Source organism: Colius striatus, chromosome 10 (genome assembly GCF_028858725.1).
Source record: "Colius striatus isolate bColStr4 chromosome 10, bColStr4.1.hap1, whole genome shotgun sequence".
NCBI lineage: Eukaryota > Metazoa > Chordata > Aves > Coliiformes > Coliidae > Colius > Colius striatus.
Genome location: NC_084768.1, coordinates 11,944,600 through 11,970,613, shown reverse-complemented (window position 1 = coordinate 11,970,613; position 26,014 = coordinate 11,944,600). Strand labels below are relative to the sequence as shown.

At 36.3% G+C, this 26,014-nt stretch overlaps 1 protein-coding gene across 4 annotated transcripts in view; it reads right to left on the bottom strand.

Moving 5' to 3' along the window:
- The window catches only part of CAMSAP2 (calmodulin regulated spectrin associated protein family member 2), a 73,349-nt gene that overhangs the window by 41,202 nt on the left and 6,133 nt on the right, over positions 1 to 26,014 (bottom strand). For all 4 annotated transcript variants that reach the window (XM_062003369.1, XM_062003370.1, XM_062003371.1 and 1 more), the window contains exon 2: positions 20,101 to 20,360. In XM_062003369.1, coding sequence (XP_061859353.1) covers positions 20,101 to 20,360 — 260 coding nt within the window. The remainder of the gene's footprint in view (positions 1 to 20,100; positions 20,361 to 26,014) is intronic.

Below are 26,014 nucleotides of genomic sequence, written 5' to 3'. Positions count from 1 at the left end.
TTCTGAGCTGGGCAGAAACTAGGATTAGCTGCTCAGTAGTGTCTGCTTTCTCTGGACAAGCCTCTAATACAATGCCTTGAGGAACTCTCCAGGAGCTGCTGATGACTGGTACCAAAACGGTACTCTAAATGCTGCCATTTCCTCCAGGCCAGCAACCTTCTGACATGCAGCAAAAAAAACCCCAGGCATGATTTCCTGCTGTCACACACCTCCCATATGCAGAACTGCAGCAAGGCCTCTTTGAATAAGGACATACAATATGGGAAAAACAAACAGAACTTTTTTTTTAATAAATAATTAAAACACTTCAATAAGGACATCCTAAATTACACAAAGTAGAATACAAACTCACTGGAGAAACGTCTTGAGAAAAGAAAACCCACAAGATGAACACAGCAGCAGTGAACAACACAAGTGTATGACTTCTTATCACAAAACTGTTATGCAGAGATTTGATTTAAGCCAATTCAGAAAGATATTTTCATTTATCATTTCACTACAGTGGAGCTGAGTACTGAAGTTTTACATGGCACACACGACATTTACTTTGTAAGACGAATAATATTTTGTCTTTCCCAGATACACTCTGCACAGAACACAAGAGTTTTAACTTACTAATCTTTACAATCTCATGTAATTACTAGTTAGTTTCTGCACAGCTTTATTTTCCACTGCTGAACAGGCGACTAAGAAGCTTACTGAACTGAATAAGAAAAATTATTCTGAGCATGACTGCTAATGCCCTCTGTCTGCCTAATCTTTGATTGTTGAGCATGTTCCACCTCTAACTACAAACAACATTAAGAAGTTTACTAACCAAAAGGTGGATATGATGCCCTGCACATGGATACTTATGGATAAACATTGTATATTCCAGACAGCTCTTACATTATTACCTAGTTCTAAGGATACTTCTCACAGTCCATTAAACAACAGGCAAGCCTCTTTTGATCCAGCCCTTTAGGGAAATCACGGAAAACAACGCCTCATACTTCTCATTATGGTACTTAGAGAATGTGGCAGAAAGTATGCAGAAGATATAACTGTTATCCTCATGCTAAAATCAACAAATGAATGACTCATTACTCATTAAATGAAATTAATTTATATTAATTAAATTCCATGGGCTTGACAAAAAGTAGTGAAAATATTATATACAAATAAGCACTATTATAAATATGTTGAATGTTTGATGTATTCTTAAAAATAATTGACCTGTTAATGCTAATGGTAAGTAACAAACTGAAATTGCCACTACTATTCTGCCAGCATATAGGAGTTCTTAATGTTCTATGACTATTACCACAGATTGTTATCGATACACAGCAAAGCTAACTAGAAAGAAGCAAAGCAAGAGAAGATAACAACAAAGAGATCCATCCCCACAAAAAAAGTCACTGAATTTATAACTGGTAGAAGGTATTGATTATATGGAATAACCGTTATAGGACATGTACTTAAGAAGGTAAGAGAGGTACAAAGAGAGTCGGTGATATGCAGAGTAAAAGATAGACAAGAACAGCAGGCAAGTGAGGGATTAAATATGGAAGACTTACTTGCAGATTCTGTGAACAACCCAGTTTGGCTGAGGAGCTTTAGTCCCCAAACATCCTTTCCCAAAGATCCTCCCCTAGAGAGATCTGAGTCTGAAATGAATCTGCTAGCATAATGAGATACCACCTAAATTCCAAGCCCAAAGGAAGAGTGGAAAATTGCAGAATTCAAGCTCAGGGAAAGCATAGGTCAACACTTGATACTGCAGGAGATGAGGAAGAAATTCCTGAGCAGATTCAATATCTGATAACCAAATTACCAACTTCTAAGCTATTGCTTCAATTCACCAACATTCACATAGCAAAATAAATACTACTCTGATATTAGAAAGAAAACAAGAGTTTTGGAAGATTTCAATCAACAAAATGGAGCAGGCTGAAGCAGTTAGTTCTGTCTCAGTTACATGATTTTTGGAATAAATTCTTCTCTAGCTTCACACAGTACATTATGCCTAGCACAAAGCTGAAAGAACTCCAGTGGTCTAGTTATTCTTGTCCTGCAACAGAATGATCATGTCGAATTACTTCCTCACTGCATGTTCATGAACAAGAGCCTGACTCTGATAAGATGCTTGTTCAGCAAGAATGGGCATTACTGAGTCATGCTAAACACATTGTAGCAGGTTTTGCAAGGTAGAGGAAATGGTTTTTAATTTCAACATTTATTATAATCTTCTGTATTTGGTTACTTTTTAAATTCAGTAATCAATTCTATGAATATATAGAAAACATCATTATTTGACTGACTATACACATCTGACATGGGAAACTTAATTCCCTTCTAAAAAAAAAAAAAAAAAAAAAAAGGATTTATTAAGTACAGATACTTGCCACGTTAAGCTTTTAGATAATGCTTCAAAGTTCTTCTACCTAAGGTTTCCTCATCATGCTTGTTAGGGAATCTAATTGCTTGATGTATTAACTCAATTCTAACTAAATACTTAACAGAGATTCCCCAATTGTTTCTGAATCACATAACCAAGTGAGATCTTGCCTCACTCCAGGTCATAGTGAAACAAAATACCTGCACAACATACACTGGAATCTAGAACCAGCAAATTATGCTCATCATAATATTTTCACTTTGTCAACAATTACTCCAGAAGTTGCCTGTATCTTACTGGAAGAATCAAGTGCCTAATAGTAAAAACCATGAAAGCACTTCAATGCCTTTATATCACGTACTCCAAGTTTCAAAAAGAAAACTTTTGTAGTTGAGTAGGTTATACTAAAATGAGAAATTTATGAAGGACATCTGAGAAGGCAGTTACACACATTTAGACAAATAAATAGCATCAGCCTCAAATTTCCCAGAGTAATTTCTTCTTGCAAATAATTAAGGATTTTCCCACATCACACTGTCAAATCCTGTCTAGTTAAACCAGAAACAAAAACCCCTTGCAAAAATTAATGTTCTGCTACATATATGCACTGCCTCCTTGCTCTTATGCTCTGGACGTTTAAACCAAGAACAAGCTGTAATTATAGAAAATACATCTGAATTTCTTCTCTCACAACAATCTCTACCCATCTTTGAAGAAGATGGTCATAAACCAACTATATCCACATGTAAATAAAAAGTAGTTCCTTCTTCCTGAATCACTGATACCTGCATAGTAATGACCTTAAAAGCTGTGGTTTAACTGGCAGCTCAGCTACAACATCTCCAGAGGCAGTTAGTACCAGGAAGTATCCAAGCTGTTCCTCTCAGAACATCTGCTGGAGGAACATAGCCTCAGTAATGCTGGAGAAATACTGCTTCCTTATGGAGATGCCAGAACAGTAACAAGACAGGCTGGGCTGCTACAGAATTTGAAGTGAGGAGTGCAGGTTTGGGCGATGTGCCCTATACACATAAGATCAGAAGTTAGAAAGGGAAAGACAGGAAGATGCTGAAGTTCCAAATAAAAATGTATGTAGGGCTGGTATACTAATTCATGGAGATGACAGCAGAGGAAAACAGAGGCATATCTTCTCCAGTGCATGAATTAGTCTGGCACTATGCCACAGTTTACAACACATCTCAGTGACAAAGCCACTCAGAGCCACTTCTCAGTATCTCATCAAAGCAGACTAGTTTGGAAACAGATTTCTAGTTAATCCTTTTCACAGTTAAATATTGAAAGCCATTTTTGAATGGCAGCTGTTGCTGCTCAGGTAATTGATATAACACGCTTTCTGACTCATCTGCACTTCTGGTTTGCCTTTTTCTTAATAAGAAACTAGTTAGTTAGCCTCACAGGAATGTTAAAGACTCATTTGGTAGAAGTCATGCCATTAACTTGATACTACCACTAAGATTTATTAAAATTTTGCCTGAAGGAATGCAGAAGATGAAATGTTACATAATTTTCACACATTTAACACATCTTCTCTTGCTGCCCAGTGACATGGATTCTGATGAAATAAGTTCCAAGAATGAAACAAACTAGAAGAAGGCGGAGATAATTGTCCTGCCTGAAGTTCACAAAAGACTGGAGGCAATGATGACACACAAGTATAGATAAGCTAAAACAATTTAAAATCTGCATAAAACTGAGACTTCTGAAATAAGCAAGAGAAGGGACTTCCAAGAACAAAAACAACTGGAGACAGACAAAACAACAAGAATACTTCAGACTCAAAATTACTATTGGACTATGGTGTCTCAAGAGGAGATGGGAATTTAGATTGTAAGGGTACAATAAGCTGGAGATTTCTTGGTTTGGGATCTCTCTTGTAAGAGGGGGTTCAGCTTGAGATCTAATAAACTGACTCTGTGCCAGAACCCTGAGCCCTAACTCTTCATTAGGGTCGGGTGCCAAGACTGGATCCAGCTGCATTCAGATTCCTCTTGGAAGTTTAGAAAGCAAAGGAGTCCAATCCAAACCTCATGACTCGACAGGAGGAGAAGCCCTGTTGGAAACTCCTACAGCAGGAAACTCCTATATTCTACTCAATTTTCTCAGGGAACGTGCCTCCAGCTGGAACTCATGTGGGAATCTTGCCAAAATACAATACTGGAAATACAGACTTAAATTACTCAGGGAAGGCATTTTAAGAGCAACTTTTAATTACAAACAAGAGATTTGAAGTTCTGTTGCCAAACTCAGCTTAGTTTTTTTGACAGGTGACCATCCTTCTTGGTCCAAATTCATATTTTTTTCTGTATGTTGGCAAAATGTATCTTTTAGAATCTCAAATAAACAGACAAAAATTAGTGTTGAAACTAATGCCTCTGATGTCTAAGCAACCAAGTCCTAGAGACCACTTCATTCTGTCACATGCCAAATATGACTATATTTTTATAAAGCTGCTGCTCAAGAACTTATGAAATGTTTCTGTGATTTTTGTTAAACTGCTGACGTATAAAAATCTATTTTTAGGACAGAAACATGAGAATCTTTCTTAGGCTTAGTTTTCTCTGTTCATCTAGGAAAATACTGGCTAAAGAAATCAAAACATTATGCCTGGTCATTTCAACATAGTATCTTCAAAGAGAAGAAAACTAGCTTCAATTTTTATATGAAGACATTACATGAAATCTTCCTACACTTGAATATTAACTGGTTCCTGATAATTTCCTTGTTGCTTCTTTATTAACCATGAAAAGGGCACAGAAATAAGGTCAATCCCATTCATCAATTTAATGGCGATTACATTAAGGAGTTATTTGACCTTTTCCTCAAAGGTTTCTAGGAACACCACATTTATAGACCATAACACACCACAGTGAGGCATGAGAGGGAAATCAACCTCATCAAACATTTTCTTCTAAAGTAACAGCCAAGGTCAAAAGAATTTTCCCATTTTGTCTCCCAGCAGCCTTACGGAAATTAAATCAGACACAGAACATAGCACTGATCACAAGAAACCTGTTATTCTGTTACTGTTAATGTAGTAAAACCTTGTAAGTGACAAGTTGCCGACTAATAGCATTACTAAATCAGACAGGTGGCCAATCAATTTTTTCATCTACTTATTAAAGGATTGTGACAGTCCAGTCACAATAGTGCCTACTAAACAAGGACATGGTCCACAGTCATGTTATAGCAGAAGTGGCAAAGGTGCATTAATGTTGTTTGAGAAATATATTCAAAAGTCTTTCCACTTCTTTGGTGAACTTGGACTAAATACCAAGTTTTAGGATAGATTTTGAACCTCTGAAGTAAAGCAGGGCTTCTTCAGGGAACAGCTCATACATGCACACACAAAAGCACAGACTGAATCTTTTACCGTAAACTAGAGGCTACTTCTTATTAAACTGGCAACTACAGTATAACAATGCCTCTTCCCAACTCTCACAAGCATCTGTTTGTGAACTGATACTTTTTATGCTAGGAGAAGGAATTAGAGAAGTCTCTCTTCTCCTCCTCTGTTTGGTAATGAAATAAATGCCAGTTTGTAAGTCTATTTAAAGATTAAAACAATAAGACACACAATCGTGTTCTCATTCCTCATGCCTTTTTGGTTCATAATGTCATTCCAGGAGGTGTTGTGTAATTAGTAGCTCTCAAAACAGTAAAGTCAGTTGCAGCAATAACCTATTCACATTGCAGTAAACAACTATTTTCTTCTGCAAAATATCACTCCTTTTTCCTCAACTAAGGCAAGCTGAGTAGGAGAGAAGATAAATGTGATAAATGGAACAAACTGAACAAAAAAACCACAACACAGAACGACAAAAAATGGTAATTCCTATCCTTTCACAGTCTCAAAATAACAGATTTCAATTGCTTAAAATGGTGATTACTAAAATGTAAGTGAAGTATGTGCTGTGCTTCCAAGAACAGCACTAAATGCCAATAGTATTATTCAAAACCTCTGCTACAAGAACAAGATATGTCAGCATATGCTGTGCAGAAACCACACAAACCCGTCACAGAATGACGAAATCTATGCTTCAACAATAGGAATGATCCCCATGCATGAACCACGTGAACCTCAACTATGAAATCACCTTGTTATCTGGGAAGGGGAGGGGAGACAAATCGAATCACAGAACAGGAAAGTATTTTACAGCTGTCCTTAAACAACAGATTCAGAGAGCAACAGATATGAATTTCCAGTCCCATAAGTAGTGTCACCTACTGCCATGAAAGGACCAGTGCAGGCATTGTGCAAACAATAGGTAGGGTGTAGTGTGTTTCATGAGAATTCATCAGCCATCCAAACAGTCTTATCCCTTTGGAATGTGAGGGAGACAGGTTGTCATAGCTAGAGACTAACATCATGCTTTTGCAAGAGTTCCAAGACTACAAGTGAACACATCACTCTGGCTTTTCCTGGCTTCCCAGTACTTGGCATTGACACAAAGTTTTTAATGTTTGTTTGTTTGTTTGTATACAGTAAGATACAGAAATAAAATTCCCAATTTAGTTTTTACAGACCTTACAGATAGTTTTTAGAGGGGGTTGGACTAGCTGATCTCTAAAGGTCTCTTCCAACCTCTACCATTCTATGATTCTGTGAATTAGTTGTCATAAAACCCAGTTCTTCATTGTTCCAGACATTCACCTAACAAGTCTTATTCAGCTGTTTTCTTTTCATTCCAGCGTTACACCCTCATATTTCATCAAGACACTGGATGAAACGATTAAAACTCATAATTGCTGACAATGAGTGTACTGCCAAGACATAGGAGAGAACACATTCATATTTGGAAATAAACTGCTATATAATTGCAGCAAAACACACTGCTTGATGAGATAAACAATTATTTAACAAAAAAAATTAAAGAAATAGAGATGCCCCAATTTTACAGTCTTCTCAGTCTCCAGATTTTATTTTGTATTTGATTAATTTAATAATCACTTCACTGAAACAGGACCAAGCTTTCAAATTTCACCTCAAAAAAATAATTTGGCTTTCAATATATAATCAAGTTCAAACTACTTATGCAAATGCAGCTAATCACATCCTCTCAAGAGATACATGAAAATTGCAAAAACAGTGTCTGTAAATACGTCAGTTATTGTGACACACTTTTTCACAGCAGCAAGTATGACGGTTAACCTTTGAGACCTAATATTGGACTTAAAGTTAAGAAGTTAAACAATTAGTAACAAAACATGAAGTTTATAATTACAGGAATAAAATACACTTGCACTAAATGTGCTAGATTATGATGGCTCCAAAAAGTTAGACTACTTTCAATGTATGGGGAAAAGGTGAGATTTCTAGACCTGAGAGAGAAGGAAGGTAATTGCTTGTACCATTAACTTGTGACATCAATTCCAGATAGAAGCCTAACTCACTTTTTCCCCTTTTCCCCCATTACATTAGGAAACAGTCATTTCAATGCCATTATAAAACTAACTGTCAAAAAAATTCTAAAACTAAGAGAAAGCTACTTCAAGAATTTGGCAAATCACTACTTAATATCTAGCATTGTTATCAGGGGAGTCAACATGGATTCACTGAGGGGAAAGTCCTGTTTGACCAACCTGATATCCTTCTATGAGTGCATAACCGCCTGGCTAGATGAGGGGAGAGCGGTGGATGTCATCTACTTTGACTTTAGCAAGGCTTTTGACTCTCTCTCCCACACATCCTCAACAGAAAGCTCAGACAGTGTGGCTTGGATGAGTGGACGGTAAGGTGCATCAAAAACTGGCTGAATGACAGAACCTAGAGGGTGGTGATCAATAGCACAGAATCTGTGGCCAGTGGGATTCCACGGTGGTTGGTTCTGGGGCCAGTCTTGTTGAACATCTTCATCAACAACCTGGATGAGGGGACAGAGTGACCCTCAGCAAGTTTGCTGATGACACCAAACTGGGAGGACTGGCTGATTCTCCAGAGGCTGTGCTGCCATTCAGTGGAATCTCAACCAGCTTGAGAGTTGGGCAGGTTGAACCTCATAAGGTTCAACAAGGACAAGTGCAGAGTCCTGCACCTCAGCAGGAACAACACCATGCACCAGTATAGGCTGGGATTGACATGCTGGAGAACAGCTCTGTGGAAAGAGACTTGGAAGTGCTGGTTAAAAATAAACTAAACTTGTTAGATACAATGATGCTGGCAAGGCAATAAAGTCCTGAAGATACTTTACTGCCAAAATTGTAAAGAAACCCAACTTCCTTGTTCTGTAGGTCCTGTACTTTGTTGGTTAGAAGAAAAGGTTTTCTCCCCCTCATGTAGTGCATAGCTTTCCAAATACTCAATACTTTCCAAAAGAAGGTACTTCCCTGAGCTGTGCACCACAGAACTTCATTTTCACCTTGTTATCCCTCAAAGCCAACCTTTGCTTAAACATTACTGAATACCATTTGAACTTGGTGTAGTATTAGTACCTCACATCAATTATAACAGTTTAATGTAGAACTGAAGTAACACTAAAGTAATAAAAATTTTTAGCTAAAATATCATAATTCATTATTATCTTTAGTATAGTATTTTCCTGGTTTAATCATAATCTGCTATTTTGCCACCGGAAATTATGACAATAAAGGAAGCAATAACGGCATGTCTAGTTGCCAATAGTTTAGCAAAACAGCAGTTTGATCTGTGAAGTAGCACATACACTGATGCTATTGCAAAGTGCAGAGGAGGAGAGATGGGAGTTATGTTGTAGGAGAAAGATATTTATCATCCTTCTGGAAGAAGATATTCCTGGCAATAGGCTTTATCACTCCCCCCCCCCCCCCCCCCCCCACACACACACATTGGGAGCTCTCTGCTTTATCAGGCTTGTCACAGATGGAGAACTTTAATTCCTCTATGGTAATGAAGCTTTGTGATTGATGGATTGCGTACTCTGGTCTCAGGAGTAACTTCACATCTTCTCCCACTCAGAAACAATTCTAAAGTCTCCTGAAAGCTCTCATTCCCATCCACTGCCCTCTAATATCTCTAATTTTTCCTCAGACCTGCATCTCAAGGGCCTTCTTGAACTCTTCTCAGTATGTGCTGGCTCAGAAAGGAAGCTCATCAGAGTCCACAGCTATTTGGTCTGCAATTGAGCCTTTCCCTTGGCAAAACAGTGAATCTGGCTTACTGTCTTCTAGTCCAACAGCTATCTCCAGTATGCTTGTAAGAACTTGTACAAGAAAGAATTTGTAAAATAAAGAGCCATCAGAAGATAGATATAAGCCAAAGCTAAGTGGAACAAATACCAAACATAAAATATCATTTAAGTGGGATTAAATTTGAAAATTCTTTCCCGAGAAGGGTTTGGAAAAGTACAGAAGCAATGATAAGAACCAGAAATAAGCCATGTAATGCCTTCAGGAAAATGTAAGAGCAAATTTAGTCAGTGGTTATGCTGGAAGAATGTTATTTCTCCAGATAAAATAAGAAAAAAAAAAATCTAGATGACTACAGTTTTGGTAAGACCACAATAGGGATGACACAGTAAAAACAGAATGTATTTTAAAAAGAATATGAAATTAGTCTTGCACGATTTGAACTTTTCCTTAGTCATTAAGATAGTAGCTAAGACGGAATCTTACCGAAAAACTACTATGAACCAATAGCTTCACACAGGACAAAATTATGTAACTGGCAGGAGAGACCTGCAGTTATATCTCAGCCAACGTGGTACCTTTTAAATGCCAGTAAGCACTGGCCTTTTTGTGCTGCTGTCCAAGGTTTCAGCCTTAAAAAGATGGCTAGTAGGACATTCCCTCAATGACTGAGGACACTTATCATGTTTAAGGATAAATAATGGCCTACAGAGAAACGTTTCCATTCTATTAAAAGCACACAGAGTGACTTGCAAGCTGATACTAGTATATCCTTCACTTTTTTTCAAGAGAGTTCTGTCTTCTAAAAAACAATTATTGATAACCTTTGGATAATTTGTACATCTGCCAATTTCATGCATAACCTACATATCAGAGTCCAGAGCAAATAAGGTAAGGAAAACAATATTCTATTTTTTAGAATTGAAAAGAGATTTAAAGAGGAGTTCTCTGTATATGGTAAGCTATATTTTCCATAGAAGAACACTGGGGACATTCCAAAAGACTAGAAAAAAAATGAAATAACACAGCATCAACAGACAATACAACTAATTTTAAGGCTCCACATACTTCAGATCTCACGTAAAATCATTTCAGTGAAAACAAGCAGCCTGACATAAAAAAAAAAAAAAAAGATAATGCTAATTAAAACATATACTTAAAGAACATAAGCCACTTTGTAAATTCACTTATAAGAAAAGTGTAAGACTCATCATGAGTGCAAAGCATCTAACTTGATACACATACATTCTGATTAAATACAGTTTTTAATGCTGGCTCCATTAAACTTCCATTTAATTTATTGAACTAAGCTGAAAATGCAAGAGAACCAGTGACAAGTTGGTGCATTTTCCAAGAAACGTCACAGGGATGAGTTAGTTATCAGCTTGCCATCTCTTAATATTTTTACCTATGGGCTGGAAGAAACCATCATCACTGAACAGGTTTCTGAAGAATGTCAAATTTGTAGGAAAGGTAGCTAAAGAAGAAGATTAATCAGAGCAGTAGGACAATTGATTCTCCCTTTGAATTTGGAAGCAATAAGAAAAGAATTATCAAAGGCACGTTGAAATGAAAGGGCTCAGCTGAAAAAATGCAAGATACAGTCATCAGGAAAGTACTACTATCTTCTGTAGTAAAGAAAATAAAGATGTTAGAAAAAAGGAACATAAAGTAATTGATGCTACAGTCATACATACGATAAGATTGTAATTCTGTTTAAGTCATTAAGAAATCAGATCTTGTTAGAACAAGCAAGGCTGTATTACCCTTCTCCCTCCCTCATAGGCAGTACAAGCCAATATCAAGCCCCATGTAGCCTGCTACACAAGGTCTCCGTTTCCCTATGCTCTGGGAAAAGCAGAAAATGATCCCTCAATACCTGCAGGCATATGAGTGTTATTTTCTTTCTTTTGGGAGGTTTTTGAGGTTTCTTGTTGTTGAAAGTACATAGTATTTAACCAATCCTGATGATTTTCCTTTCAAAGCTTTGGCCTGGAAAAAATAAGGATTTTCAGGCATATGTGTGTACTGAGTTAGAGAAAACAATTTATAATGTTAACTAACAACAAAGAAAAAGAAAATAATTACTGGAGAGTGTGTGGGGACACCTCAGAAGACACTGGAGTAATTTGACCGATGCCATTAGTGTCTAATTACTGTACTAAAACTGATAGCTAGTTCAGTAAGTAAATTGAGTAGAAACAGCATCAAGATTTTCTTCTCTCTAGAAGTTCTTTGCTAGCATCTATACACATCTCTTGATCAACTACATCATTATTGTACTGTTTTACCTCCCAACTGCTTAAGCTGTTTTCTCTGTCTTTCTTCCTGTTGCTGAAGAAAACTTGAAAGCAAGAGTTTGAATAATCTCATTCTTTGCAGGCGTCTACCTTTCAGACACATTTTACTATAAAGAATTCAGTAACACAGAGGTTGGGAGGCTAACCTGACAAAATTATATCCTAAATTACATTAACCTACAATATTTCTGTGGGCAGTCACACCATTACTTTTTTCTTACCTCACATACACAAACATGGCTTTACAAGGAACTTCCAAATATCATTGTACAGGTTTGGTTTTACTTTTGGGAGTGGGGGAGCTAAGAAGAGGGGCAAAGGAAAGAAAACAAAAAAAAGCAATAAATCCTGTTGAAAACTATGAACCCAATTTCCTTTCCCTCAATATTTTGTCAATTCCATTGTTTCCCTTCTATGTATTAGGCTGTAACCCCACACAGTTCTGTATTTCACTCAAGTGGTTTTTTTCCCCTGCACAGAACATCAAAATTGCTGATATAATACAACAATTAAACATGAATTGAGCTCCTTGCAAAAACTGTCTGCCTTCACAGACCACTACCACAGAAACGCACCATCCAGATGCAACAGATCAGGAAGCTTTAATAAATGTTTATTCCTTCGCAACATGCCCTTAAGAGGAGAAATCAAGCACAGGGCATTTTCTACCCAAATGTGTCACTAATACATGGTATATTCAGTTTAAAATGAATTTTAATATGGAGAAAAGAGACAGAAAAAATGTTTGAATTAACCTTTTGCATCAAGGTGAGGAACACCTAAGTAAATCACTGATCAGTAAATATGATCTGAGGTTACAAAGTATAACTACCTAAACTTGAGCATACAATTGAAGTCATGCTTTAAAAGAAGAGGGGACATATGGGCCCACATCAGTTGCGGACTCTTGCAAAGATGCAGCAGTATCAATCATGCCCTACAAGCATTAAGGCCTCCATGAGTCCAGTTTTCAGGACAGTCAAGCAAGATTGGCACCAAATGGAGGACATTTGGAACAAACATAAGGTTTTGGAAACAAAGTGTGACAGACGTTACCTGCCCGCTAATACAAAAAGAAAGGGAATAAACTGTTCATGTTCACAGCAAAATACAAAATAAGAGGCTGATACTGCAGAAAACAAGTTACTGGATAATGTTTTAATCCAAGTCTTAAACTGTTTTACTTGCATAGGAAAAATTCTATTTGATTTTGCCTTGGATAATTTGGAGATATATTTCTGCAAGGTAATAAAATTTTCTACTAGTTCACATAAACCTAACAGGTCACTGAAAACCTACCAGTTCATACAAACAACTGAAGTTCACTACCATTTACTGTATTTCTTAAATATCAAACAAAAAGACTAGACATACTATGGAGATCTTACAACATTCTGTTCATTCAACTTCAGGAAAACACTCAAACCAATGTCTTGTTAAACTCCCAGCTGGTAAGAACAAAGATTTGGATGTTATGATACATCCACTATGCAGACAGGACGCTCTTTGCTGATAAACACAAGCAGATTGAGAGGTTTGTGTGTGCAGATTAACAAATGCAGATTAGCGGTGTTCTTTTGTACTATATTGGAGTAGCTGCTGCATTATGGGGAGTACAGACTGTCTCCCTTCAATAGCTAGTGCAGTTTTGTCCCCTTGTTGCTGGCTGCATGTACTACACAGAGCTGGTAGTGAAGTTCTCCTTATGTTTACATGACAGACCCACACCTCCTGCTAAAAGCGGCTCACTATTTTCCATAATAGGAAGAAAGCAGTGCTCTTAACCAAGTAACTGCCTGCTACAACCACGCAAGAGACTTTAGCTTTCCTCTATCCAGCAGAAGGGTATTAAGAAAGATTTCTCTTAATATAATTTAAATAAACCAACTGATGAAGAAATACCTTCTAAGTAGTCTGTACTTCTAGGTAGTCTGTAAAGTAATTCACAGATTCTTCATTTTCTAAACAGCTTAGTTTTTGTACTCCAAAACATACTTAACCTAGAAAAAGATCATTTGTAAGTATTTATTTAAATAATCTTTCCACATTTTCAAAGAGATACAAAGAAAGTTTATAGCAGCAAACCAACAGCCAAAAGCTGAACCATACTACTCAAAAGCACTTTCAAAAGAGGCAAAAGTGTTCTTAAACTGTTTTTTAACAGAATGGCATTTATTTCAAGGGTAATGAAAATACTTCCTAAACTGTTTAGAAAGTACTTTCCATCTTCTATCTGGCATGCTTCAGAAACTTTAACTTCTTTCATAAATTATACCTCCTTTTAACTGTTTTTCCGTGTTAAGTTTCAGGAGTGGGTTTCCTCAGTTTGTTTCTCCCTTGTTCTGTTTATTATTTTATTTATCTGTTTATATTTAACTAAACCATCACCACCTCCTTTCTTTCTCCCTCCCCTCTAGTTAACAGCGGCATAGTAAGGAACATGAACTACAAATAAAATCAGAAGCTTTTTGGTTCAAAACTTTAGTTAGCTCAAGGCAGAAGAATACTAATTATTTTTTCTCAGTCCTCACAGCACTCCGTGTTTCCACATTAGCAAGGAAGTGAACAAGAGAGACAACAGTAAATAAAGATGCACTGCTTCATTTTTCTCAAGAAAGGCCCAAGTCACACAAGTCTCAACTCTGGGAGCAACCACCTTTGAGGTGCATGTTCACTTCATTTCCTGTCATCATTTCAACAGTAGTTTGGTTTCTTTAACATATTATGTATCTCGATTGGAAGATGTGCTGCAATATTCATTCCTCATTTTAGTAAATGCTTCAATATAATTGCCAGTTTTACATTAAAATAAACATGATAACTTGCTGCTATTTCTGAACACTGCCTGCAAGGTTCATCTGGCAAAGGCAAATGTAAGGTCAATTCTCTACAGATCAGAGATTCTACGTCAGTTCTGAGAACATACTTTCAATGCAATACAACCAGCACAGTCCATTCAATAGTTCTGCACAACTGAAACAAATACTGCAAGAGTTGTTAAAAAGAATAATCAGATTTTGTAATTTTCCATGCAATGATTATACAAACTTGAAATGTCAGCTACATTGCTTTCAAGCTTACAAGGCTTTCAGTTTGCTTTTGCGGGGAGAGTCACAAACATGAAAGCAAGCAGACAAAATCAGGTTTTTAGCACTACAGTTACTGGAGAGGACCATCAGAGAACCCCTTCTGTCTACAAGATGTAATTTCAGTGTCACCAGTGCTAACACCTTCTGCTTTAGTTGCTGCACTTGGTGCACAAGTTGTGCGGACAGCAGCATGCCATGAAAACCCAGTGGATGCTGCAGAGGACTTTGAGGTTACCCACATGTTCCACAATGTCTGACACTGATATCTACATCATCTTTTGGAGTTAATGCCTACCTTTATTTGCAGAACTTGTTAAACAGATTTTGAAACCAATGCTCTAAGAAGAAACATCTACTTTCTCCCAAGAAAAGATCTTTTTAATAGATAATGGTCCTTTCCTGCAATTTTTCTGTTCAGCTCTTCATAGGCTAAGATATATTCAAGTAAGTATAGAAGAACTTAATTATGTAATTTTATTTCATCTGCAGTTTCTTTCATCTGTCTTGAAAAAAAGACAGAAGTGACTCAATTGGACTGCTGCCAAGCTAATAATTTACAATGCAAAAGAACAACACTAGTAGCAGATAACTGGTCACACAGTTCAATTTCAGAAAAGGATGAGGCCTAGATTAAAGACACCCTTCAGTCCCAAAGAACTATACAAATAAAACGAACACTAAAATGACTCACATTGATAACCTGTATTTGTTGCGTGCATGCTGAATTCTAGACAAATATACTGTAGAACACATTCCAAGTCACTGCTGATATTTTACAAGGCAGAAAAAAAGCATTTTCTAAACAGAAGATAAACATATTTAAAAACAAGCAGCAGGCAAAACAAAACCCTAGGGCTATGAGTCAACTTAAGCTGCATGAAAAAAGCTAACAGGACACTGTTATAAATTAAAAAGGTAAAAGCAGAATAAACTTTATAAAGAGTTATAGCAGTTACCATGTTCAAAGCTGGTGCTTTATGCCCGAGAAAGCTTCTTATTCACATAGCTTTAATACGTCAAAGAAGTGTTTGTGTGATGCGGACTGAAGTGTGATGGTACATCTGACATAAGAACAACCAAAATATTGGATCACCTTTTTCAAGCAAACCAAAACTTTACAGGGAATGTGTGAGAAAAGATGAGGCTACAAATGTAGCGAAGAATACAGGAACATCAAAAGACTATATTATTCCAGCTCAAAACCACAGCTGACTGGTTCTATGAGGCACACGAGATTGAACTCAGGTTCTGTTTCACCACTGTATTTGCTTATTATTTTAATCTTCTGTGAAACACACTACTATGCAACATGATTAAATATCACAACTCAACTATTTAATATCAAAATCTGGTGTTTTAACTAATAAATTATAGTATCTCAAGTCAAGCTCAAGTAAAGTAACTACGTATTATTTTCAACGTGTTCTCATCTAACAAGTTGTTCACAACAGCACAGGAATGGAAACTTGTTACATCATGCCTAAAACCAGAAAAAAAAATTATTCAGGGCAGAAGTCATGTCTTACTTTGTTCAATGAAGTGTTCAGTACATTTTTTGTTGTTTTACAGAGTTAAAAGAATTCTATAGCATGAAAATGCAGAGGCTGCAGCATGTAGCTGCAAGCTAACTGGGTGAGCTGCTGAAGTCCTTCGTGAAGGAGAAACTCCTCTCATGAGAAGGACTGTGATTTCAAATGAATGCAGTCTCTCAGAGCTATCAGAAACCTAGATTGCAAGATGAGTTAACCACTCACCGTCTGCTAGTTGATTCAGATTCTGGCTTATCAATCCTCCTTCCTTGCACACAAATTTCATTGGCCACAACTACCTTAGCAATTACAAAAAAAAAAAAAAAAAAAAAGCAAACCAGGTATACAGGTGCTAGGAATTGTCTCTGCTCCTTCTCAGGGATTCATTTTAATCAGATCTACTCTAGTTCTGCAAAATGAGTACTCCTTGGCAAGTGGGCTACCATAGGTGCCATCCGAGAGCCCATATAGAGTTCAGCTGCTGAAAGAAATTGAGTTCATGCTACCTGAGATGACTCCACAACATCAACCAGGAGTGCGGTAACTGGGAGAAATATAGAGGTTTGCCTCAAATGTGCACTCCTGATCACAACTAAAAAGCTAATACAGGCACACCTAATTATACTCCAGTTATAGTCCAGATTCAGCAACTGCTACAGAGAGAATTATTGTCAGACTTCCTCACAGAAGACACCTTCAAGGAAGGAGGTAATTTGCAGCTAAATGGATAAACAATTTGTATCAGAGCACATGACTTCCAATATTAAAAACCTGTACACACAAATTATGTCTCAGAATTAGGGAGGCAACAATTGTTAATCCTACCAGCTATTATGGACTTACTGCTGAGGTTTTGCTAGAGCCTCTCATTCCCTTTTTATCTTGTTTGACAATTGTGGAATTGTATGGAGGATTTCAGTGTTTCTTGATTAATAATAGTATTAAAAAAAAAAAAAATTATATATGTGTGCAAGTTGGTTGACCTTTTTCTGCAACGGTATTTTCCCAAATTAGAGTTTAAATTTTAACAAAAGTTACCCTTTTTGATTGCATTATGCTTACTATGGCTTTTGTATTTTCCTAAATAGAAAAGATGACACAAAGAAATATTTGAAAGTATGTAATTTTTTTTTCAGGAGATAATGTTTATATTCAGGACATCCACCAATCTTTTTCTAGTTGCCAAATCTAAGAATAAGAACTGAAGATTTTTAAAATGCCTTTTTTTTTTCTTTCAGACATCTTGCAAGATAGTATCTTTTTTTTAAGTCAGATGAAAATGCTTTATCAATATACAATAAGGGCCAGCAAACAGATTTTTGGCACTCATCTGGTAATAGTCTGTAACGTTACTGCATCTGTACAACCTTCAACACATACTGGTTTTAAAGAGGTGTTCCAGATTTAACATTAATACCCTTCAAGCTAAGATTTACTTGGTTTTGGCCCTGCCACATTAGGGAGAGAGACTGGGCAGTACACAAGTCCACAGCTTAGGTAATTATGCAACTTGTTTCCCTGTAGAGTATCAAGCAGCAGAGAACTAAGATGCTCATTGTTTATTCCTTCCTCCACGTGACTTAAGTGCATTGCAGGGATTTGGGGAAAGGAAAGCATTTCTTAATTCTTGACTGAAATCTGTTAATTCTTCCCTCTACTTGAAACAAATCAAAAGAGAACAACAGCGTAATAATACAAAATGTTCATCCTGATTAAAATATCACAAGTCTCATAAAAGGATTCAGTTTGCCAAATACATTAACCAGCTGATATAAAATTATTGGCATAATGCAGAAACCTGACTAAAAGTCTATTCTGGTTTGTTATGTAAGAAAAGATATAGATAAGTTTTTAAAAAATAAGGATTGCAAATACATATACGAGAAAAAAAAAATAATCCAAATTGCCTTCCTCTTCAGTGTACCTGGCATTTGAAAATATAACAGTGATCTATGCATATTGTGTCTGGAAGAATTACAACAAAATTGTTGCATAACTATCAGAAGTATACTAAATCCTTAAGCTATTTCTGATTTCCATAGCCTGCCAAAATCTCACATATTATTTCCATATGGAAACGTCTCCTTAAGACAAATTTGTTTATTTTAAAATGCAATTGAAACTAGTCAACTGAAACAACTTTTCTTTTTTAAAAACTCAGCCTTTGTAAACTTTTTAAGCATCAAGTAATTGCTTTTGTGCTCCTGAAGTATAATTTTCGGAAGAAGAATTCTCTGGTTCTTGGTTGAACACTGTTTCAGTTCCAAGCTCTGATGTATTTCTGCACTGTTTCATGTAGCACAGCCAAGACCATATCAATTTCAACCTTGACAGTAATAACATGGTATTTGATTGTTTTGCTCCCCTACTAAAAATAAAGGCAATAGGATGATTGTTCCAAAGAGGAAGATTGAAACAAAAATAAACACAGAATTAAATGTCAATAACTAGCAATACATTGAAACAGAAATACAGGTACCACTGAACAGTTCTATAGCGTTACTGTAAGACACAATCTCTTGGAAACAGACAATTTCAAGTTTTAAAATCAGAACAAGCCTAAAAAATAACCTTCTTTTAAATTTTAACAGAAAAACAAATATGAGATGTGAACAAATCAAACACAAGACTAAACCAAATCAGACTCCACATGGACCTCCCTACCTCTCCACAGAGGAGGCTTTAGGAGAAGCCTTTGCTCCTATTACTTTGTGTGAATTTCCTAAGTGACTCTTTCCCTCTTTTCCACCACAGGCAATTAATTTTTACATATACATATACCTATGTACGTACGTACCAGTATACGCACAGAAACACAAGAGTTTAGAGCTTTTCAAATTAAATGCTAATGCAACCATGACTAACAGGGAAACTACCATCTATCCTGACCCCTGTGCATAAAGAAACACATCCATTCCCTAGACATTTTTCCTAGACTTTTCAAAGCCTTTAATATAGAAGGTGTTTCCTAGGAAAAAGTCTAGTTATAGCGATCTAAGAAAGAGAAGGCCAAAATTTTACACGCCAGCTTTAGTAACTAGTCCCATGACAAGTAAATTAACAATTAATCACCACAGCCACCACTGTTACAAGCATACAGTACTAGGAATTCCAAGTCTGTTGACTGCAACTACATGCATAGTAAAGTACAAGTAAAATTAACACATTCCACACTCACATCTCTTTTCACAGTTTCATTTTATAACACAACTACCCTGTTTCAGTTATAGAAATGCAGTACATCTAAGCAGACTATGGAATGTCACTAGGTTGAATTGCCTACGTCAGCAAAAGTTTTCAAAAAACTTTTGTAGTAAGGGAACAACCCCCCAAACTATTTTCAAACCACTTGTCCAACACAGAAATGCTCACTGACAGTCAGTGCTATAAAACTAAAATCAAAGTGATCATATTGCTCCTGTTGTATTTAAAAACCTAACACGGGAACTAAGTAGAATGATAATTTCTTTCCAGCAATAAATCAGAGGAAATACACCTGCACTGACAACTACAAGGAGCCGGAAAAAACAAATCAAAGTAATCATAAGCCTTCCAGTAATGAATCACATTTAACTCTTGAGAAAAACACTTCAACCTAATGATAGCTGTCAAAAGTCAGATATGTAGTTATTGGGAACACACAGAAGAAGAGAAGAAACAACATACAAGCTTTAAACACTCACCATCTGAATTGGCTTTTTGTGAAGATCTCGTTCAGTCACCAACTTTTCTTGGTCGGTGACATAAAGGCCTTTTTGTGCCAGGGCTTGTATAACAGCATCATGACCTAGAAGTGGTTTTGCAGCATCACTCTTGAGAATAAGGCTCCCAGCACGACAGTAGAGTTCTGCAGATAGCAGCAAGTTAACAACAGGTGGTTTAATGTGCTCTTGGTCATATTGGTCTGTGTAAAACGGTTCTCGTAGTTCTTCTGGAACATTTTCTACAAAGGAAAAAAAGAAAAGCATTAATCATCATCAGCAAGGAGAGATACAATACCAGGGTTTGGGTTTTTTATACACATTCAAGGGAAGGCCAGAGTCTTTATCAGTCATCATGGTACAAAATATGAGGGAAAGTTGCATCCAAAGATTTCTATTCATATATCCTAAGAAAAAGTCAATAAAATATTCCAGACTGCAAAGGCCACACCAGAAGGCCGGGCTGCAGTTTACAACAGCATGACTTCAAAATTTCTTGGCTTCTCCAAACACATGCCCAAACATTCTCAGTTCCTTTGGCATAACATTATATAGGCCAGGCATAAAGACCGAACAACACCCATTTAAACATCTAATCTCATCTCTATTACAACAGTAAAATGGAAATAGAACATTATGTTTTAGTCCAGAATAATTTGACATTAAAAGGGAAACATTCCCTCAGCAGCCTTCTAGGTTTCATACATGCAAGAGAAATTTCATTACTATACTATTTATTTCACTGAATGATGACAATCCAGCAGTTAACATAAATACATGGATGTTTTACTGGAATTAAAAGAATGGAAAAAGAGGAAAAAAAAAATATTACCAATATCCTTCTGAGAAAATATTGAATACTTATTTGCCTTTTTGTGTTACTGACTTCCCTTCCTCCTTTTGCCATGTACTGGCTTTGTATCTACACAAATCTATGCAAGATGCTGTCAAGTTTATGCTGAGATTCTAACCCCAAAATGGTAATTCCAAGACAATCTAATGTTCAAAATACTTTACACAACAGAGTATAGGCAGACTATAATTGTTTACCACAGAAGTTATAGTTATAAATTAAATATGGTACTAGATCAAATGAAATTAAATCTGCAGTGCAGTGGAAAGTAAGACGTGGTTTCAGACTTTACGTTTCTACATGTACACACTATAAGATGCTCCATTTTTCCTGTGTATGAATTTCACTCTCCACTCTTGTAAAATTACTTAGGCCAACAGCATTTATGGGATAAAGAGCATGTGATTCTTCTCAGGCCAAATGGAAAAGCCTATTTAATTGCTAATAGAAAAAAAAACCCAAACCGAAACACACAGGAAACAAGGGATGCAACTCTACAATTCCCTTTGCCTTCAGCTGGATAAATGGCAAAACAGACAAGATTTGAAGCACAGGGTGGAATAAACAGCCCAGTAAGGGTGGAGTAGGACACAGAAAAAACAGAACAAGCCATCACAAGATAATGACAGATTATCTTCTTCCTCATACATATTCTATTGCAGTTCATGTGCTTGCATTATGGGCTTTGGAAAAAGAGCTAGCTGCCTTCTAGCTGTCAAAGAAGAAAATAGACATTATAGAGGGCAAAAAGTGAAAGAGATATTAACACATACTCTTAAATGTCTTCAGGATGGCAAAAAAAGGATGTGATATCACTTCTTACTTGCCAATTCAGAATATCAAAGAGAATGAGAGGAGTAGATTATAACTTGCTTAAACAAAGAGTCTAAATTTGACTATAAAGCTGACAGCCGATACAGATGGAAATATACTGTCAACATAACTACTTTATCCTTTAAAATACAATCTTAACGCCTGGCGCTACTTTTTTTTTTACAAGATAACAATAAAACTACTAACAAAAAAAATCTGCCCATGTCAGGCAATGATACTACAATCTTTTGCCACTTCCCAGCTTCACTTAATGACTCCACAAGACCTACAATCGTCCAATACTATAAAAAGCATTTCTAATTACGGAACTCTCTCTGTACTGCTAGGTACCTGCTTCCCTTGGTATTATCTCCATCTATCTCAACTCTACCTGTCATTCTTTCTTTTCCCTGTTTGTCTATACATTGGCTATTTAAATATTAAGCTCATTATTTCTCAAGTCTCTCAGGACCCATATCAGTAACAGGAGCTCAATCCTTATCATGAATTCATTCTCTATAATTTCCAATGCCAACTTTTAGAGTATCTTCATGCTATTTTCTCAAGATAGAAAGCATTAGAAAACATCTTTTTTTTTTTTTAATATCTCACAATGTACCACAGATAGATTTGCCTTTTTTAAAAACAAACATATTCTGAATTTATAAAAACTAGGCATGTGAAAATATACAAATAAGGAGTCCCTGCTGCAACATGATCAGACGTTTTCACAATAAACTCTTGTCAGAGTTCCCTCTGCACAGACAGAAACACATGCATTTTTCCCCATTTATAACATCTGTCAATCTGGTTGACATCAGAACAGATCCTTGATAGAAGATTCAAACTGTATGCTCATGTTTTTTATAGTTTAAAAAACACAATAAAAGCACAGCAGCTAGACAAATGAAAATCTTCCTGTTAATGATTTCAAAGTAACAGCCCTTCCAGAATCAGCATGCCTTGCCTCTGCAGTCTTGTGCAAGGGAATTTCAAGGCTATATCCAGTTCTCAGCAGATTACCAGAACAACCAACAGGGTTGTTATTAAAAACTGGCAGGATTGGAGATGGCTAAATGGCTCTATTGGGTAGAGAAGAATCTTAACACTAATTCCCAACACGTGCAAATTTTACCAGTCCCCTTCTTTTGCTGAGCTGACAACAGTTTTTCAGGATTAGACCCTGAAGTAAATGAACAGTTTTAAATAAATACATTGTTACACACACTGACATAAAGTATCACTTGACCTTGAAATTCTTGGCAAAGTACAGCAATTCTATTATTATATTATACTGAGTTCATGGAATTGAGCACATGGAATATGGATGAGACCAAGCAAACCAGGTGTATTTCTGCTGGAGAGGTGGTGGGAGGCTCTAACTGCACTCTTCAGCATCCAACCACCAGGTTTCAGAAACATGGACTTGGACTGTGCAGTGAAGTGACAAAAGGCAGTGGTCCTGAGATGCTGTAAGGGAAATTTCAACTGGATATAAGCAAAAAAATTCTTCACAGCCGGAGCAACAGAGCAGAGGCACAGGTTGCCTGGGAACCCAGATGCAGAACCACTATCCACAGAAACATGCAAAACTTCAAGGGACAAGGCCCTGAGAAGCCTCTAACCTTGAAGCTGTCTCTTGGAGAAGGAAATTAAACTAGATGATCTTCGGAGACTGCTTTAACCCTATTTTTCCCTACAATTTGCAACAGAACCACAGGTGTCTGTTTTGGAAATATTTTCTTGTTGAGGGTTTTAAAAAATAGTTTGACATTTTCAGTTTTGTAAATACTGAACTGAGAAGAGAATAAATGAAGCTAATATACAAGTGCAACACGCAGGGAAAAGAGCATAAAGGAAACATTCTATTAGCCCAAAACAATAACACAAAGTTACTAATCAGGCTAACTTTAAGACAGTATTCAACTTATCTTCAGGCAGTTTTTCCCCTGAATTGTAGTGGACTCGAAGTTCCTGAAGATTCTGTCTTTGAAGAAGAAAAAAAAAAAACCTGAAAAAATTAAATTACTTCTTCCAAGTTTTAAAGCAAAAAAGGAGATTTTTATTTCTTCCCACTGCAGAATAGAATTGTAACTTAACTTTACATTTAAATAGACCAATGTAAAGGGAAGGAATCATCTAAAAATAATTCATGAGTATCACCCCTGAATTTATCTTTAAAAGTTGTTTTATAAACAAAACTCTCAGTTCAGGTAAGTGTGAATTACTCTTTGGAGAACAGTTAGAATTCCTCCTTTGGAAAACAAACTACTTCTATTAATGTGAAAAGTCTATACTTTCTTTAGAAACAAACTGTGTTTTTGTGAAGTTTCCAAATTTCCACACAGATTAATACAATTCTATGAGTTACAAGACTTGAGTTTTTCAAGTTTATAAGAGTGAACAATTTGAGATTTATGAATGCTTGCATTAAGGAAATCCAAAAGCTTAAAAATCTTAGTTGATGAGGTCTCTTCTTTTTTAATCCTGAGGATAATATAAAATACTTCACCATGGGCTCTCTGATTAAATACATCATTCTTGGGAACCACAAGGCCATATTACATCTCAGCCTAGAAAACTTCCATCTTTATAGGTTACCGATGTCAATAAACAAAGACATTAAGAAAACCACACCACTAGTTGCAGAAGACTTTGAGATTGAATACAGAATTATTTAACGAAAAGTTTGATTAATACTTTTAACCACTTTTTAGTGAAAACAGGTAGATGAACTTATATCAAATCTTAATGGACTCAATTGATAGTTTTCGGCAGAACCGCAAAGGTATGCTTCTGCCAAAAGTAACAATGGCAGGTTACTTCACTCAGACTCCATTTGCCAACAAAGATTTTGGTGCCACATTTACCATTTGTTCACAAGAAAGCAGAAGTCAAGAGTTCAATTACTGATAATGTCAGAGAACTGTGATCTACATGCATTGTGCTTTTGATGAATTTTTGTAGTTGCCTCCGTAGAAAAATGGAGACAATCCTATTTGCTTTTTTATTTTGGTCACACCTTCAAGGACAATGATGAGTATACCAGTTTTAAGACTTGCAGCAGGTTAGCAAACCATGAATCAAACTGATTGCTACTGAGAAAAGAAACATCGTGAAGCAAGATTTTTAATCAGGAAGTATAAACTGATTTGTGACAGTTGACATTAAAAAAAGTTTTTTTACTTTTTAGGTTGTTGCATCAGTCTGTCACATTCTTCTTGGCTAGCAGGCAGTAGGCACACTTCTGCCTAGGGACAAGGACCTTAAACGTCAACCTCTATAAATGTATGGCAGACAATTAAGTGTCACAGTTCTTAAATTTGTCCATCTGAACTTGAAAGGCTCTTTAACACAGGAGAAGAATGATGAATGAACAGACTCCACGCTCCTGCCTCTAAATGCCACAGAAATAGACAGACCACCATCAACTGCTTCAACAGCAGTTCTGCACTAATAATGGACTCCTTATTAAAGAAAAAAACCCAACATGTTAAAACCCCAGACCAAAACCCCAAGATATCCAGGGAGAAAACAAGCACAGGCTTTATCATCATAGCTCACTCAAACTTTGTTTTTGAGCACTGAGAATCATGTAAGAAATACTCTGCTGGGTCATGCTAATTGTCTATCCTGTCCAATAGCACAACAGGAAGAGCTAGTCGCAAAGCATACAGAAGTGGTTGGGTTAAGGCATTTCCTATTCAAATGTGAAGTTTCACTCTACCTTTCTGAAATCTGCTTAATGATTTAGGTTTTAAAGACAAAACAATGACTTAAACCCTGGCAATAAAGGGATGAATTAATATTAATATAAATGCCTTCTGAACTTATTTTTGGGTAAGATAAGAGAAATATAAAGATAATAGTATAGTTATAATTACATCTCACTCAGCTAGCACCCTGATGACTGTTATAGTCAAGGTATAATTTAAATAACCTATGGAACAAGGCAAAAGATTGTTTCAGATCTTTAGAGAGAAACACTTATTTCTTGAACTATTGTAAGACTTTATTAAATCAATGAAAACTTTTGTCAGCCATAACTAGGTAGATGTGAGCTGACACATCTGCTTTGATGTCTGGCTTACAGGTTCTCTTAGTTTAAGACTTTTTTTTTAATTGGGAAAAAAAACAAGAAAACACATGGGAAACAGCTACAACTGTAAAATCTGTTGGGGAATAGATTTCAAACACTACATTTGAATTCTGTATCAAAAAGGCTTATTA